Source organism: Panthera leo, chromosome A2 (genome assembly GCF_018350215.1).
Source record: "Panthera leo isolate Ple1 chromosome A2, P.leo_Ple1_pat1.1, whole genome shotgun sequence".
Taxonomy (NCBI): domain Eukaryota; kingdom Metazoa; phylum Chordata; class Mammalia; order Carnivora; family Felidae; genus Panthera; species Panthera leo.
Window position 1 is genome coordinate 73,972,380 of NC_056680.1, and position 15,954 is coordinate 73,988,333.

General features: G+C 40.1%; 1 protein-coding gene across 1 annotated transcript in view; it reads left to right on the forward strand.

Moving 5' to 3' along the window:
• Nucleotides 1–11,251: 11,251 nt before the first annotated feature.
• VPS41 (VPS41 subunit of HOPS complex) overlaps nucleotides 11,252–15,954 on the forward strand; it is a 186,729-nt gene continuing 182,026 nt past the window's right edge. The window contains exon 1 of the mRNA XM_042914682.1: nucleotides 11,252–11,296. Within this exon, the coding sequence (XP_042770616.1) occupies nucleotides 11,276–11,296 (21 nt within the window). The 5' untranslated portion in view covers nucleotides 11,252–11,275. The remainder of the gene's footprint in view (nucleotides 11,297–15,954) is intronic.

A 15,954-nucleotide genomic window follows, 5' to 3' on the forward strand; every position in this document is an offset into this window, starting at 1 on the left:
AAGCATTTAAGCACACTTTACTCTGACAATATTAACTCCATGTCACCAGATTCAGAATATTATAAATGCCAATATCTGGTGCACGGAGTGAGGAATAGCTTCCTGACACCCAAAGTGAGTGTGGTACCAAGAGAGAGACCAACGGCCCTTTGCCTTGCAAGAATCCACATCCTGTTAAAGGAGAGAGAGGGCTTTCCGGTTGAAATACATATTACCTGCCACATAGCACAGATCTGGGAGTTACTCCGGCATGATTTGTAAGAGGTTCAACTAGGCTAGTCCAATTTGTAAAATGTAGGACGTACAAACATGGAAAAGAGCCACCATTGTGGGATGACGTAATGACTCTTTGGGTTTGTACATGCACTAAAGGCATTGATCTGGACAGTTGCAGCCCTGTGGCACTGTCACCAGTGAATCCTTTCCCAGGTGTGAAGCCACACTGAAATTACACCATGTTTGCCAACACTATCACTATTAGAGTCTGAATATTTCCTTCCATTCTGCAGTCTAGCATAAAAGCAGTAGCTTAGATCATATTTACAAAATGTGAACCAGAGTGCAAACTTATCAATACTTTAGATCATTAGAAAGAGAAAAAGCTGTTAATTAGTTTCAGTTTGTTTGTGAAAGAGGGAAGATTTCCAAGTGGTACAAGATAGGAAGGCAAAGAAGGTGGAAATTCAATGCTCTGAGAGTAGACTGTGCTATTATTATTTAGGAAGAGTTTTATTGCAAAAAAGGCATGTCTAAGTCTTGGATGTTCAGCACTTTATTCTTTTCTGTCACCAAGCAGGAGGCTTTCTGCCAAGCACAAGCCATCTAAGTAAGAGGAGGTGTGTTATTTTTAATTCAAGGTATTCTCATTACAATAAGAATACTCTTGTGCCAATTATAGGCAGGTTTTGGACTGGCTACCTGGCTGGCCTCACCATTTTCCTGAACACTCTCTCCTTCGTAGTCATCCCACCTTCAGATCAACCAAGAACGGGCACACAAGACGAATACCCTACTGATCTAGTTCCTGAACCAGATAATTGAGCCAATATCTTTGAAGGGCTCCATATTCCCATTTCCCTTGAACTTGAAATTGCCTTTCAAAATGGCTCTTGGCCTGATATCCATGTTCCTATGAGATTGCTCATCTGAAACCTAGCTAAGAAGGCATAGTAAAATAAGTTACTGGCTGAAATTCAGCTAGCTTTAGAGCAGTAGCATAGTCCTTCATGCAAGTGAGGGAATGTATCAAGAACAGGTTGGAGTGGCAATTATGTGCATCATCCAAGAGAAGAGAATTTAGTTCTGTCTCTATCCTGATAATCTCCCTTAATCACTTAGGTCTGAGAATCAAGACTGGTTCCCTGGTTACCACAGTCCTCTTACTAGAGCAAAAAGCAGGGAAGATATGATACAAAGATTGTTTAGAGAAGAAAGCCCACATGTGTGCATATCAGTGCTTTTTGGACTGTCAACATCAGAGCACTAGTTTGAACTTGGTTCAATGACAACAAAAAACTAGGACATCTCAATGAATCAGGAAGTAGTTTGACCTCTTTCAGTCTTAATTCCAAAAATCCCACGGAAGGGATAAAGATCAATAAACTGAATCCAGTGAGGGGAAGGACTTTGCAGGCACCTGTGGGCAGTGGGCCACGGGCATAGGGTGGTAGGGATGCCAATCCCAAGAAAGGGTGCTGAACAGACAATCCAGTGAATATCTACTGCACACATCATAAATACTTACAACAAGCTTTCTCTGCCGTTAGGACTTCTCAACTGCAACAAACAGACCTAGAGAAAACCAAGGTCAGACTTGGTGTAGGGAGTTCTATGATCTGTATCAACCGATGGTAGGGGATCCTTTTCTCCTACATTGCCAAGCCTATCATAAAGAGTTTTCCCTCTCCTCCTTTCCACTCCCCTGAACCATTGACAGGCATTGAAGCACAATGAAAAGAAGAGGGGGCAGGATCTGTAGCATGAAATAAGGGGAAGAGGGTAGGAGTTGGTTTACGGTATTAGCAAGGCCAGAACATTCCAGTTTGAAGTAGAATCTGCAGGAGCCAGAGTGAGGGACAGGCATGGAGGAAGAGCGCTTCAGATGGCCATGGGAGGTGGCTGGGAGGAGTCGGGGTTGTTGGTGATGGGGTTCCTCTATTACCTTCCAGGCACTTGTATGTCAAAGAAGAAATTCATGATATATCAACTAGGGATGTCAGGCCATGGGCCCTGGTGCTGCCACACATCATGAGGACCAGGGAAACTATTTTTCTCCAGCAGCTGTCAAACCAGCTGGAAATACAACATGAAAGTCTAACAGGGATTACCTGAGATGCAGATCTGGCTTCACTTTAATGTACAATATTAACCGCACACGTTCTCCTTGGTCTTTTTTTGAGGGGATTTCTCTAGGGGCGGTTAAAGACATTCCTCTCCTTAAATGACAATCACAAGGTCCTAAACTTCATGTCTGGGTCAGGGGCCTGTAACTAAGTTTGTGTTGTTCTGTGATAAGAATGCCTGAAGTGGTGGTTATCAGATCCCAAAAAAATGACCGCAGTCCTGCAGAAACACAATGAGGTAAGAACAAAAACAAAAGCAGAAACAAAGATTTTCTTCATGAACCAATATTCAAAGGAAATACGAAACTATTAAACCAACATATAGCGTGCTTTGTTTTGTTTTTTAATTTAATTACCAGTACTGCAACAGTAGTGACTCCTATTGTTCATAATGTACAGATTCAACAGGATTGTGGATTTGTTTTCTAGCTAAGAAACATTACTATTTATACTAAACAAGCGATTAAGTTTCAACGAATTAACAGGCTTGTTACGTTAACTTTTGGAACACAGTTGGGGACCGCCATTGCTTTTACCTAGATCAGTAGAAACTTCCTCCTCCTTTTTCTCTTCTCTTCCTCTTCTTTTTTCAATTTTTAGAGTCTTTGTGTTTGAAGGATGCCAGATGTATGGAAGAGAAGGGGTCTTGCTCCACAAACATACCTTGAAATTGGATTCTTGCTGAAAAATGGACCCGGTTTCACAAATGATATTGGGATCCAATGGCAGGATGTGTTTAATGTCTCCAATTTTTGACTGAAAATGAAAGATTCTCTATGAAATAATACATGTGCTTGGCACAGCTAAACACCTGGATTCTGAACAGATTGAATTCATGCTTTAAGTTAAAAAATTAGTTTTGTGCTTTTCTGTCAAAAATGTGAAAGAAGTTGAGTAAGTGGATTGCACATGAGCAGTTTGTGTCTGGGGAAAATCCAAACAGATGGCCTCTGAACTATTTCTTAGTAAGACATAAAATAGGAAATCCAAAGGATGAATAAAGGATTTCATAAATTATTCAAAATTACCACATTAGATTATTCCCAAAAAATGGTTTTTAGGCATTTCTTGATATTTCCAAAGAACTTTTGAGACAACTTCAAGGGACCTCTGACCAAGCCATACCATTTCTACAGTTTTCTTAGGAAATATTTAAGTAAACAAGTGTTAAAAGAAACAACGTTTATCACAATATAGTTTATAATAGTGAAATTTGAAAGCAATCCAACTATTCAAAAGTAAGGGGTTGGCTACATAAATTATGATAATCAACTCAATAGAAGACTATCCAAGCATTGACAACTATACAGCTCTATATTTATTTACGCAGAATTACATTTTTGATATATTAATAAATTTAAAAATGTGCCACAGAACTGTAAAGTACAATCCAGATTATGTTTAAAATTCACCTTTAGGTATTCCTCCTGTATAGAAAATCTGGAAAAATATCCTCCAAAAGTATTGCAGTAAACGTAAGAAAAAATCCTTCTGGAGTCTCTTCTCTCTTATTCATTACTGCGTTATAATTGACAGATCACTTACATATTACCTTTTTCATTTTACAAAGAAATTAATCTTCACCATTCCCCTTAGAAGTCCATAGACGTGAGGTATTAACATACATAGAATGATGATCATTTATGAGAAATTACCATGGAAAGAGTAACCACTGGGATTTTCTATCCTCACTATGGGTAAGATACTACTCTATGCACACTGTAATTGTACAGAAAATCACATTTTCTTAAAAAAAGAGAGAGAGAATTTTTTTTTAGAGCACTTTCAGGTTCACAATAAAATTGAGAAAAAGGTACAGAGATTTCTCATGTATGCCTCTGGCCCTACACACGCATCACCTCCCCAACTATCACCATGCCCCACCGGAGTGGTCCATTTGTTACAGCTGATGAACATACACTGACACATCATTATCCCCCAAAGTCCATAGTTTACACCAGGGTTCACTCTTGATGCTTATTCTATGAGATTGGACAAATGTATAATGACATATATTCATCATTATAATATCATCAGTGTATTTTCACTGCCCTAGAAATCCTCAGTATTCTTCCCATCTATCCCAACCCCCTCTAGGCCACCCCCAGCTCCTCAGCCCTGGCAACCACTGATCAATTTACTGCCTCCATAGTTTTGCCTCTTCCAGAATGTCACTTAGGTGGAAGCATGAAGTATGTGAACTGTTCAGATTGGCTTCTTTCACTTAGTAATATGCACTTCGGTTTCTTCCATGTCTATTCATTTATTGATAGCTCATTTCTTTTCAGTGCTGAGTGAAATCCTGTTGTCTGGACTTAAAACAATTTATTTATATACAGTAACTGAACTGGATGTATGGTTATGTATTCACCCACCGGACAACATCTTGCCTGCTTCCAAGTATTGGCAATTGTGATTAAAGCTGCCATAAACGGGTCTTTACGCAGGTTTTTGTGTGGACATGCTTTCAGTTTTGGGGGTAAGTACCAAGGAGTATGGTTCCCATGTTGTATAATAAGAGTGTGTTTAGTTTTGTGAAAAACTGACAAACTGTCTTCCAAAGTGGCTGTACCAATTACGATTCCCAACAGCAATACATGGGACAACCTTGCCGACCTTTGGTATTGTCCGTGTTCCAGATTTTGGATATTCTAATAGATGTGTAGTTGTGTATGTCATTGCTGTTTTGATTTGTATTTCTTGGTTGACGTGTGATATGGAGTATCTTTTCATATGCTTATTTGCTATCGGTGTATCTTTTTTGGTGAGGTACCTGTTAAGGTCTTTGGCCCATATTTTAATTATTTTTTTTGCTTTGTTTTCTTTGTTTTAAGAGTTCTTTGCATATTGTGGGTAATGGTCCTTTATCAGATAAGTCTTTTGCAAATATTTCCTCTCCATCTGTGTTTTGTCTTCTCATTCTTTTGACATTGTCTTTTCAAAAGCAGTTTTACATTTTAATAAAATCTAACTTATCATCGGTTTCTTCCATGGATCATGTCTTTGGTGTTGTAGCAAAAATGCATCACATACCCCAAATCATCCAGGTTTTCTCCTATATTATCTCCTGGGAGTTTTATATTTTTGCATTTTACATTTAGGTCTATGATTCATTTTAAGCTAATTTTTATGAAGTGTGTAAGGTCTGTGTCTAGATTCTTTTTTTTTTTTTTGCATGTGAATGTCTGTCTAATTGTTCCAGTACCATTTGTTGAAGGGACTATCTTTGCTCCATTGTATTGCTCCTTTGTCAAAGATTGGTTGACTATATTGATGTGGGTCTATTTCTGGGCTCTCCATTTCTTCCAATGATATATTTGTCTGTTCTTTCACCAATACTACCTTGTTTTGATTACTATAGTTTTACAGTAAGTCTTGAAGTTGGGTACCATCCACTTTCCAACTTTGTTCTTCTCATTCAATATTGTGTTAGCTTTTCTGGGTCTTTTGCTTCCCCTATGAACTTTAGGATCAGTTTGTATCTATAAAGTAACTCGCTGGAATTTTGATTGGGAATGCACGAACACTCTAGACCAAGTTGGGAAGAAGTGATATCTTGACAATATTGAGTCTCCCAATCCATGAACATGGAATGTCTCTTCATTTATCTGGTTCTTTTTTAATTTATTCATCAGAGTTTTATAGTTTCCTTATATAGATCTTGTACATATTTTGTTAGATTTATATAAAAATATTTTAATTTGGGGAGTGCTAATATAAAAAGAATTGTGCTTTATTTTTTTAAAGATTTTTTTAAAATGTTTTTTATTTATTTTGAGAGAGGGAGTGCAAGCACATGTGTGGGGGGAGGAGCAGAGAGAGTGGGAGAGAGAGAATCCCAAGCAAGGTTGTCAGCACAGAGCCTGACATGGGGTTCATTCCCACCAACTGTGAGAACATGACCTGAGCCAAAATCAAAAGTCAGACACTTGGGGTACCTGGGTGGTTCAGTCGGTTAAGTGTCTGACTTCAGCTCAGGTCATGATCTCATGGTTCTTGAGTTCAAGCCCCGTGAGTTCGAGCCCTGAGTTGGGCTCTGTGCTGACAGCTAAAAGCCTGGAGCCTGCTTCGGATCCTGTGTCTCCCTTTCTCTCTGCCCCTCCCTTGCTCACACTCTGTGTGTGTGTGTCTCTCTCTCTTTCAAAAATAAACATTAAAAAAAATTTTTTTTAAAAGTCAGATGCTTAACCGACCAAGCCACCCAGGTGCCCCAATATTAAATATAATTTATTGTCAAACTGGTTTCCATACAACACCCAGTGCTAACCCCAGCAGGTGCCCTTCTCAATGCCCATCACCCATTTTCCCCTGTCCCCCACCCCCATCAACCCTCAGTTTGGTCTCAGTATTTAAGAGTCTCTTACGGTTTGCTTCCTTCCCTCTCTGTCACTTTTTTCCCCCCTTCCCCTCCCCCATGGTCTTCTGTTAAGTTTCTCAGGATCCACATATGAGTGAGAACATATGGTATCTGTCTTTCTCTGCCTGGCTTATTTCACATAGCATAATACCCTCCATAGTATTATGTCTTTAATGTCAAATTCTACTTGTTCGTTGCTGACACATAGGGAAGCAATCGGCTTTTGTATACTCAACTCGTGTCCTGCAAACTTGCCATAATTGCTTATTAGTTCCAGAAGGTTTTGATCAAATCTTTCAGATTTTCTACAGCTAATGCCAATGGCTAACAAAGACAGTTTTATGTCTTCCTTCCCAATCCTTTCCAAACTATAAACTTTCATTTATTTATTTATTTATTTATTTTTGCCTTGCTGATTCCTGAATGGTGTTGAAACAATGTGTTGAGAGGGGACATCCTTGCCTTGTACTTGGTCTTAGTGGGAATTCTTTGAGTATTATGTTAGCTGCAGGTCTTTTGTAGATAGTCTTTATCAACTTGAGAAAGTTCCTCTCTATTTTCAGCTTACCACAAGTTTTTATCATGAATAGGTGTTTCTGCATCTATTGATATGATCATGTGATTTTTCTTTTTTAGTCTGTTGATTTTATGGATTACATTAATTGATTTTTGAATGTGAACGAGTCTTGCATACCTGAAATAAATCCAACTTGGTCATGGTCTCTAATATTTTCATACATTTTTAAACCTGATTTGTTAATATTTTGTTGAGGCGGATGCCTGGGTGGCTCAGTTTGTTAAGCATTTGACTTCGGCTCAGGTCATGATCTCATGTTTCCTGAGTTCAAGCCCTGCGTTGGGCTCTGTGCCAAAAGTTCAGAGCCTGGAGCCTGCTTTGGATTCTGTGTGTCCGGCTCTCTCTGCCCATCCCCCGATCGTGCTCTGTTCTCTAAAATGAATGAATGTTAAAAAAAATTTTTTTAATATTTTGTTGAGGATTTTTTAATCTATGTTCATGAGAGATATTGGTCTGTCGTTTTCTTTTCCTGTAATGTCTTTGTCTGATTTGGTATTAGGGCAATGCTGGCCTCATAGAATGAGTTAGGAAGTATTCTCTCTGCTTCCATCCTCTGAAAGAGGCTATGGAGAATTGGCATGATTTCTCCTGTAAATTTTCAGTATAATTCACCGGTAACATATGTAGGCCTTTCGAAAGGTTATTAACTATTGATTTGATTTTTTAAAAATAGATATAGATATAACATTGTCTATTTCCTCCTGGGTGCTTTTGGAAGATTGTATCTTTCAAGGAATTGGCCCATTTCATCTAGATTATCAAATTTGTGGGCATAAAGTTATTCACAGTATTCCTTTATTATCCTTTTAATACAGAATCTGTATTGACGTCTCCGCCTTCATATCTGATATCAGTAATTTATGCCCTCTCTTTTTCTTAGTTAGCCTGCCTTATTGATTTTATTGATCTTTTCATAGAAGCATCTTTTTGTTTTGTTGATTTTCCCAGTTGATTTTTTGTTTGTTTGTTTGTTTTTGTTTTTGTTTTCATTGCTTTGCTCTAATTCTTATTACTTTTCTTCTGGTTGCTTTGGATTTAATTTGCTCATCTTTTCCTAATGGGGAAATTTATGTTACTGATTTTAGATGTCTCTCTTTTTTTTCTAAATTATGCATTCAATGCTATAAATTCCCCTCTAAACACTGCTTTTACTGCATGCCACGATTTTTGATAAGTTGTGTTTGCATTTTCACGTAATCAAAAATGCTTAAGATTATTTCTCAAGATTTATCTTTTGACCCATTTGCTATTTAGAAGTGTTGTTTACATTCCGTGTATTTGGGATTTTCCAGTTCTCTTGTTATTGGTTTCTAGTTTAATCTGATTGTGGTCTGTGAGGAGGAGTGTTATGACTTCTGTTCTTTTGAATTTGTTGACATGTGTCTAATGGCCAAGAGTGTGGTCTATCCTGGTGAATTTTCCATGTGAGTTTGAGAAAAATATTCTTACTTTTACCTCCACAGTTTGTTTTTTTAAGCTTATTCATTTATTACTTTTGAGAGAGAGAGCGAGAGAGCGTGTGCATGCACACAAGTGGGGGAGGGGCAGAGAGAGAGAGGGAGACAGAACCGAAGCAGGCTCCAGGCTCTGAGCTGTCAGCACAGAGCCTGACATTGGGCTCCAACTCACAGACCGTGAGATCATGACCTGAGCCAACGTTAATGCTCAACCGACTGAGCCATCCAGATGCCCCAGCCTCCACAGTTTAAAGGTGGGAGGGTGGACTGATGGGCAAAAAAAAAAAACAAAAAACCAAGTGATTTGCCAAAGAATGAAAGACTGTTGGGTTAATTACTTCTTAACTATATATGCACATTAGAGTCTGAGTTACTTCTCAGACTCTAATGTGCATATATATACCCTGGGGAGATATTAAAACCCAGCTTCTGGCTCTAGATCTTTGGAGGGGCCCTAAACTTCATTTCTAAAAGGCTCCCAGGTGATATTGATGCTGCTTCGCTTTCAGTAGCAGGAGGTGAGAAGATCTCTTAGACAAGGGAGCCAAAAACTCTCATTTCATAGGAGGAAACTTGGAGCTCTGAGATCACAGGTGAATTTCATCTTGCCCACAGGCACAGTGTGAACCTGCTATCCTGTAGTGGGGTTCTTCCTCTCATTCATCATTCTGTGTCTCTGTCTCTTCACTTTCTGGTCTGTCCAAAAGGACACAGAAGATCCAACGCTCATCATATTTTGTTATAGTCAAGAGAGTATACTGAACGGGTGCAGACTTGGGGACTCCAGAGTTTCTGAGGTTTGCATGAGCAGAGGATAATCTGCAGAAACTTTGGCTACATCTTTAATTAGACCCACTAGAGTTTTATGGGTGTGTCTAGATCATAATCGGAAAAGGCAAAATTAGAATTTGGTAGAAGGGCTAGACTTATTTCTTTCTTTCTTCCGTGGAGGCTGAACTGAGGGTTCCTGCACCTTTTTAGTCTGTGTAAAGCTTCCTGTCAGACATGAAGTAGTGGGACTTGAGCAATGTTTGGGTCCCAGTTGCTTTGCAAGAGATCTTAGGAACTCAGACTGGAAAGGTCAAAACTTGGAGTACTCGGTGCTTGGTTATGGATATCTAAATGCCTTGGGTTGGCCTTTCATCAATCCTTTGTGACTGAGTGATCAGCAGACTGGGAGAGGGACACGAGCAAGTGTTAGAGGAAGAGGTCATTTAGGCCCTGGAGAGAAGACAAGTGTCTCACATGAGGTCACTTAGGCCATGGGAATCGTGGGTTGACCAGGTTATAGCTAGAGACCTCCTTCCATGCCTTCCTTGTAAGTTGGAGTCAATGAGGCACGGGGGCAAAAAGGGCATCGGGCACCCACCACGTGCTGCCATTTGTGGCACCTTTTTCTAGTTATGAATTACTGGAGATGATCGGAAAGAAGAAAATGTCTGTTTTTGGCTAAGATATTGCAAATTCCTGAGGATTAGGAAGGAGAGTTTTATAATGTTCAGAAACATGGTGGGGGGATCATTCGTTTTAAAGGATGGACAAAAAACAATGGTTTTACAGATTTTACCAAGGATAAATTTATATTCTATCTTAAATATTTAACTATAGAACATATCTAATAAAAGTTTAACAACTAATTTAATTAAACAATGGAGATTTTTTTGTTTTAAATTTCAATGTACAGATGCCAAAAGAAGATGTCAAATGAAAGCAGCAAGCAGTACAAGCAAGCCAAATATTTTTAAAATGTAAGTTCTTATCTGGTTCTCCACTACAAGGACTGATTTATGCTTTATATTCACTGAATATATTTGTTAAAAAGGACAAGACACCTTTTAGACTAGGAAGCATTTGCTAATCATAGAGTCTTTGGCATTAAACATGGCCAAATTCTATTTTTTAAAAAACTTTTTAAATGTTGTATTCATTTTTTGAGAGAGAGAGAGAGAGAGAGAGAGAGACAGAGAAGAGTGGGGGAGGGGCAGAGAGAGAGCGAGAGATAATCAGAAGCAGGCTCCAGATCAGATCTAGGCTGTCAGCAGAGAGCCTATGTGGGGCTGGAACTCAGGAACTGTGAGATCATGACCTGATCCAAAGTCTGATGCTTAACCGACTAAAGCACCCAGGTGCCCCAGAGATGGCCACATTCTAATCCTAGTTCTGCCTCTTACAGGTGTGTGACCTCTGAGCCATGGTGTTCTCCTCTATAAATAGGGGTAACACTAGGGATTGCTGGGGGTATTAAATGAGAAAATGTTTGCAAAACTATAACCCCAGGGCTTCATACATAGCGAATATTAGTAAATAATGTCATAATCATGGAACCAGTAAGAACAACAAAAAATAAATCATGAAATCAACAACGGTTTTGTTCAGATTCTCCAGAGGCCATCTCCATTGAGCTGGGAAAGTCAGAAGCAGAGATGCACCAAATGACGCCCCGGTTCAGAGGCTGCTAAAACTACATTTCCCAGCAGCCCCTGTTTCCAGAGTCTCGGTTTCTCTCATTTCCGGGTCTGTCATGTGACTCTCCGGCTGCATCATGGCGGAAGCAGAGGGGCAGGTAAATGCTGCAACTGTTAGGCCGGGGAGGGAGAGGCGAGGTGAGGTGATCCGGGCTCGGAGCCGAGTGTGTGGAAGTGCGGAGCTGCCAGAGGGCGAGGCAGGCCCACCGCGGGACGCGCGAGGGGCGAAAGGCCATTTCGGGGAGCAGAGGAGAGGGTGGGATGGCTGCTCTTGGAGGGCACCCGGGGAAAGCTCTCCGACACACCCCCGGCGTTGGAGGGGCGGCCTTGCTTTGTCGCTGCCCCTGTGACCTGTCTTCAGTGAAATTTTGGCTGGAAGGCAGCCTGGTTGTCCCAGGAACTGACTGCCCTTGGGAAGCGTCGAAGTGAAGACAGTGAGAGTTGGTTTGCAGGAGGGCCAGGAGAGAGTAGATGATGAATTTTGTCTCGTACCTATTGTTTTTAGGTGCAAAGCTAAGTCAGCTGTGACGTGCAGCAGTGGTTAAGTGCATTTGTCCTGGAGCAAAAATGCCTAGGCTCCAGTGCTGGTTCTTTTTTCTTTTCTTTCTTTCTTTTTTTTTTTTTAATTATTTTATTTTTTGAGAGAGAGAGAGACAGAGAGACAGAGCACGAGCGGGGGAGGGCAGAGAGAAAGGGAGACACAGAATCCCAAGCAGGCTCCAGGCTCCGAACTCTCAGCACAGAGCCCGTCGTGGGGCTTGAAGCCACAGACCGTGAGATCATGACCTGAGCCAAAGTCGGACACCCAACCGACTGAGCCCCCCCGGGCGCCTTTGGTTCTCTTTCTTAATATGTGACTTTCGGCTAGTTACTTAACTTTAAATATAAGATGGAGATACAAGAGTAACATTCTTGGAGAGTAAATAAGTTAGAGGGTAGAATAAGCACACCAGTTAAAGTGCTTAGTAAAAGTAGGGCTCAGTAAAAGTTACATGAGATTCTTTGTTGCTGACAGAACATCACATGGCAATGCCAGCCCACACATGGCCATGTGGGGTTGGAGTTTAGAGTAGTAGATAGTGAAGGCAAAAGAGTTATTTTCATACACGTGATACTGGTAATCAAAGCTTAGTTGAAATGACACAGTACTATCAAGAAGACAGAAAAGGGCAAAGGCCAGAACTAATTGTCCATCTACAGGGTCATTTCACGTTGGCACAGTTTTTCCTTACAAATTAACAAGGCCATCAGTTTCCATAATTGTCTCTAAAAAGTGGTATATGTTGAGCTGTACCATAATGAAAGAAGTTTAGCTACTTGATAATTTATTATCAGTGGTATTAAGAATACCACTTGTAACATATTTCATTTATGTAATGCAGAGTTGCCCTAAGTACGTTTGATATACATCAGTAATTAAGAAATAAAGTAGAAATTTGGTTTGGGTGGTCGTTGTGGTAATAGGAGTGTTGCTACCAGCCACCGAAGCCTCCTTTTTTTGATTCAGTCACTTCAAAGGAAAAATGCTTGTTAAGCACATGCAGCTTCGTGAGTCATTGCTGGGTTTGATGATAGTGGTGAGATTGGTTTTCACACTGTTGGTCTTTCTGGTGGAAATAACAGCTTATTTGTTGTTTGATTTCAAACCAAAACGGGGTGCCTGCGTGGCTCGTTCCGTTGAGTGTCCGAACTCAGATCAGGTCATGACCTCACGGTTTGTGAGTTCGAGCCCCACACTGGGCTTGTTGCTGTCAGTGCAGAGCCCGCTTCGGATCCTCTGTCCCCTTCTCTTTCTGCCTCTTCCCTGCGTACGCTCTTTCTCTCTCAAAAATAAATAAAACCAAAAGCCAAGACCTTAGATACAGGGTAGTAGAGATGGAGAGAGTTGCTCTCAGTATTTACTGCTGTTTTGTGCAGAAGTTTGGCAAAGCTGTCTGATATAAAAACACACATAGAAAGTTAGTGATATAGTAAGTATGCTTTGAATTTTGATGGTACTTTTCAGTGTAAAGCCTTCACATCACATTTGGTCCTCACAAAGTAATTCTGTGTGGTGAATGTTTGTTCTGATATATAAGTCAGGACCAGCACCTCCTATGTTCCAGGCCTGCCAGTGGCTTCCCATCACACTCTGAGGGAATGTCAGACTCCTTTATAATACCCTAGTTGCCCTACAGGACCTTGCCCAATTGTTCCTTATTCCTTTTCTCTGACTTCATTTTCTACTCTTCTCCTCTTCTCCCCTTTTGTCACTCTGCATCAGCTATACTTGGCTTTCTTACTGTTCCTTCAACAGGCTGGCCCGTTTCTACCTCAGGGCCTTTGCTCATGCTACACCCTTTATTGACCTCATGTATCCAGGGCTTTCTTCCGGGGTTCCTTCATGTCTTTGTCCACGTGTTATCTTTTTGAGTGAGACCTTTGATTGTTCTTTGAGACCTCTTCCTTGCATTATTTTTCTCCTTAGTGCTCATTACCATCTGACATAGTGTGTTTTAAGGTTTCTACTTATTTGTCCTGTGTGTTTCTGTGTTCATTTCTGTATATTCTCCCCATTTGAACATAAGCTTCATGACGGAAAGAATTTGTTCACTGCTGTTTGCCTGACACCTAGAGTAGTGCCACGATATGTGTTAAATGATTGAATTTTACACATACGCAACTGGAAATTCAGACAACATAAGTAATTTACTCAGGCTAATGTGTGTAATAAATTTCCAATCTTCTATTTCCAAATAGAAATGTGTTTTCCAGAGCTCATGTTTTTTTCCCACTAGAACACCCCACCTCTTAAAAAATACTTGAGAACCTAATTCTAATTTTTTTTTTTTTTACTTTATGAAGTAGAATGAACCTTATCACCTTAATAAATTTCCTTCAAGTCATAATTTCACCTTTGACACTTCAACAGCCTGAATATAGTTAAAGCAGGCATTCATCTCCCCAACAGGGTCATTCTCAAAAAGACCAGTGGTCCATTGTCAATGGCAGAAAGAAGCAGACATTCACAAGTTGTCGTTCTGTTTTTTTAAAGCTGGTAAATAATCGTACCTATGTTATCGGTTCTTTTAGATTAAAAATGGTTAGATTTTTCTCACCCTGGTTGATTTGTGCGGTAGGGAGCTGTTGAAATCTGGTCTTGTGTCTACAGAGTTTTGAAAGCTAAAAGTGCATAAAAGCGGAGTTAAATAAATTTGTTAATTGTTCTGTTCGGCCCCCTTGAACCTTTTAGAAAATCTTTTTTTTTAATTATTTATTTTTAGAGAGAGAGAGAGAGAGAGAGAGAGCATGAGTCGGGTAGGGGCATAGAGAAAGAGAGAGAGAACTCCAAGCAGGCTCCCCACTGTCAGGGCAGAGCCCGATGAGGGACTCAAACCCACAAACTGTGAGATCACGACCTGAGACGAGATCAAGAGTCGGTCGCTCAACCGACTGAGCCACCTAAGCGCCCCAAACCTCTTAGAAAGTCTTGACCTAATTTTTCCCCCTAAAAAACTTTCAGACCTGAGATGGGTATTAAAATGAGCTGTGATGACAGGTTAGGGCAGAGGAAGCTTTTTTCTTGGCATCATGCACTGGAAATGCAGACCGCCTCCATGATGAGCAAGCCAAAAATAAATCTCTTCTCTTAACTTTTCTTTGTTTTTAATTTTTATTTATTATTTTTTAATTTTAGGAAAAGAGTGAGCAGGGGAAGAGTCGGGGGGGGGGAGAGAGAGAGAGGGAGAGAGAGGGAGAGACAGAGAGAGAGAGAGAGAGAGAGAGAGAGAGAATCTCAAGTAGGTTCCATGCTCAGCACAGAGCCCAGTGTAGGCCTCGATCTCATGATCGTGGTGACCTGTGCCGAAATCAAGAATCAGACACTCAACTGACCGAGCCACCCAGGCGCCCCTCTCCTCTTAACTTTTCTGAGCCTTGTATTCTTTGATGATTGCTTTTTTTTTTTTTTTTTACCCTTTAATTTTAGAAAGAACCAAAGTAATAAGATCTGTATTGAATTAACATAATGTAAAATCGTTCATGGGCTCTCAAGCTACGAAATCACTTTTTTGGACATGATTGAACATTTTTTTAAGGCACTGGGAGGTCTTTATGCTGAGTACAGGGAAGGGAGTTCACAGAAATAACCACATGTGTATAGTTTGGAGAAAGGACTCACACCCTGTATTCTGCCTGGGAATTTTCTAACCAGCAGTTTTACTTAGTTCCAAAATGATTTACAGTTGACCTTCATGATCATGGATGCCCAACAGTATTTGTTGAGACCTCTCTTATGAATAACATTCTGCTTGGAGTCTGGTTGTTTGTATATTTGTCTTATGTCTACTACAGACTGCTGAGTCCTCAGGAAGGAGGACAGAGCTCACTCATGCGTGCATGTCTCACAGGGCTAGTGCTTTACAGGTACTAGGTGCTTAGTAAAATGTTTAAATGAATTTATTCGGGAGGAGAATGAATGGCCTTCTGAATTGAAGATGTCAAACTGTAAGTGAGATGCAGTAGAATTTGTGTTATGTTAGCTTCACTTGAAACTTTCAAGAGTTATTCATTCAAATGTATTGTAGATGACATTTCCTAAATTCCTTACTCTGCCAGCTCCCCGGGTACCCTTTCAGCTTTCCTACCAACCATCAGGGAACCTGGTCTATTAAAATATTTGACCATCTATTCCTTGACAGGAGAGGAGAGTTTCTTTTTTGAATTTTCCCTGTGCGTTTTAGAATTGAGGATTTTTTTTTTTTTTTTTTTTTTTTTT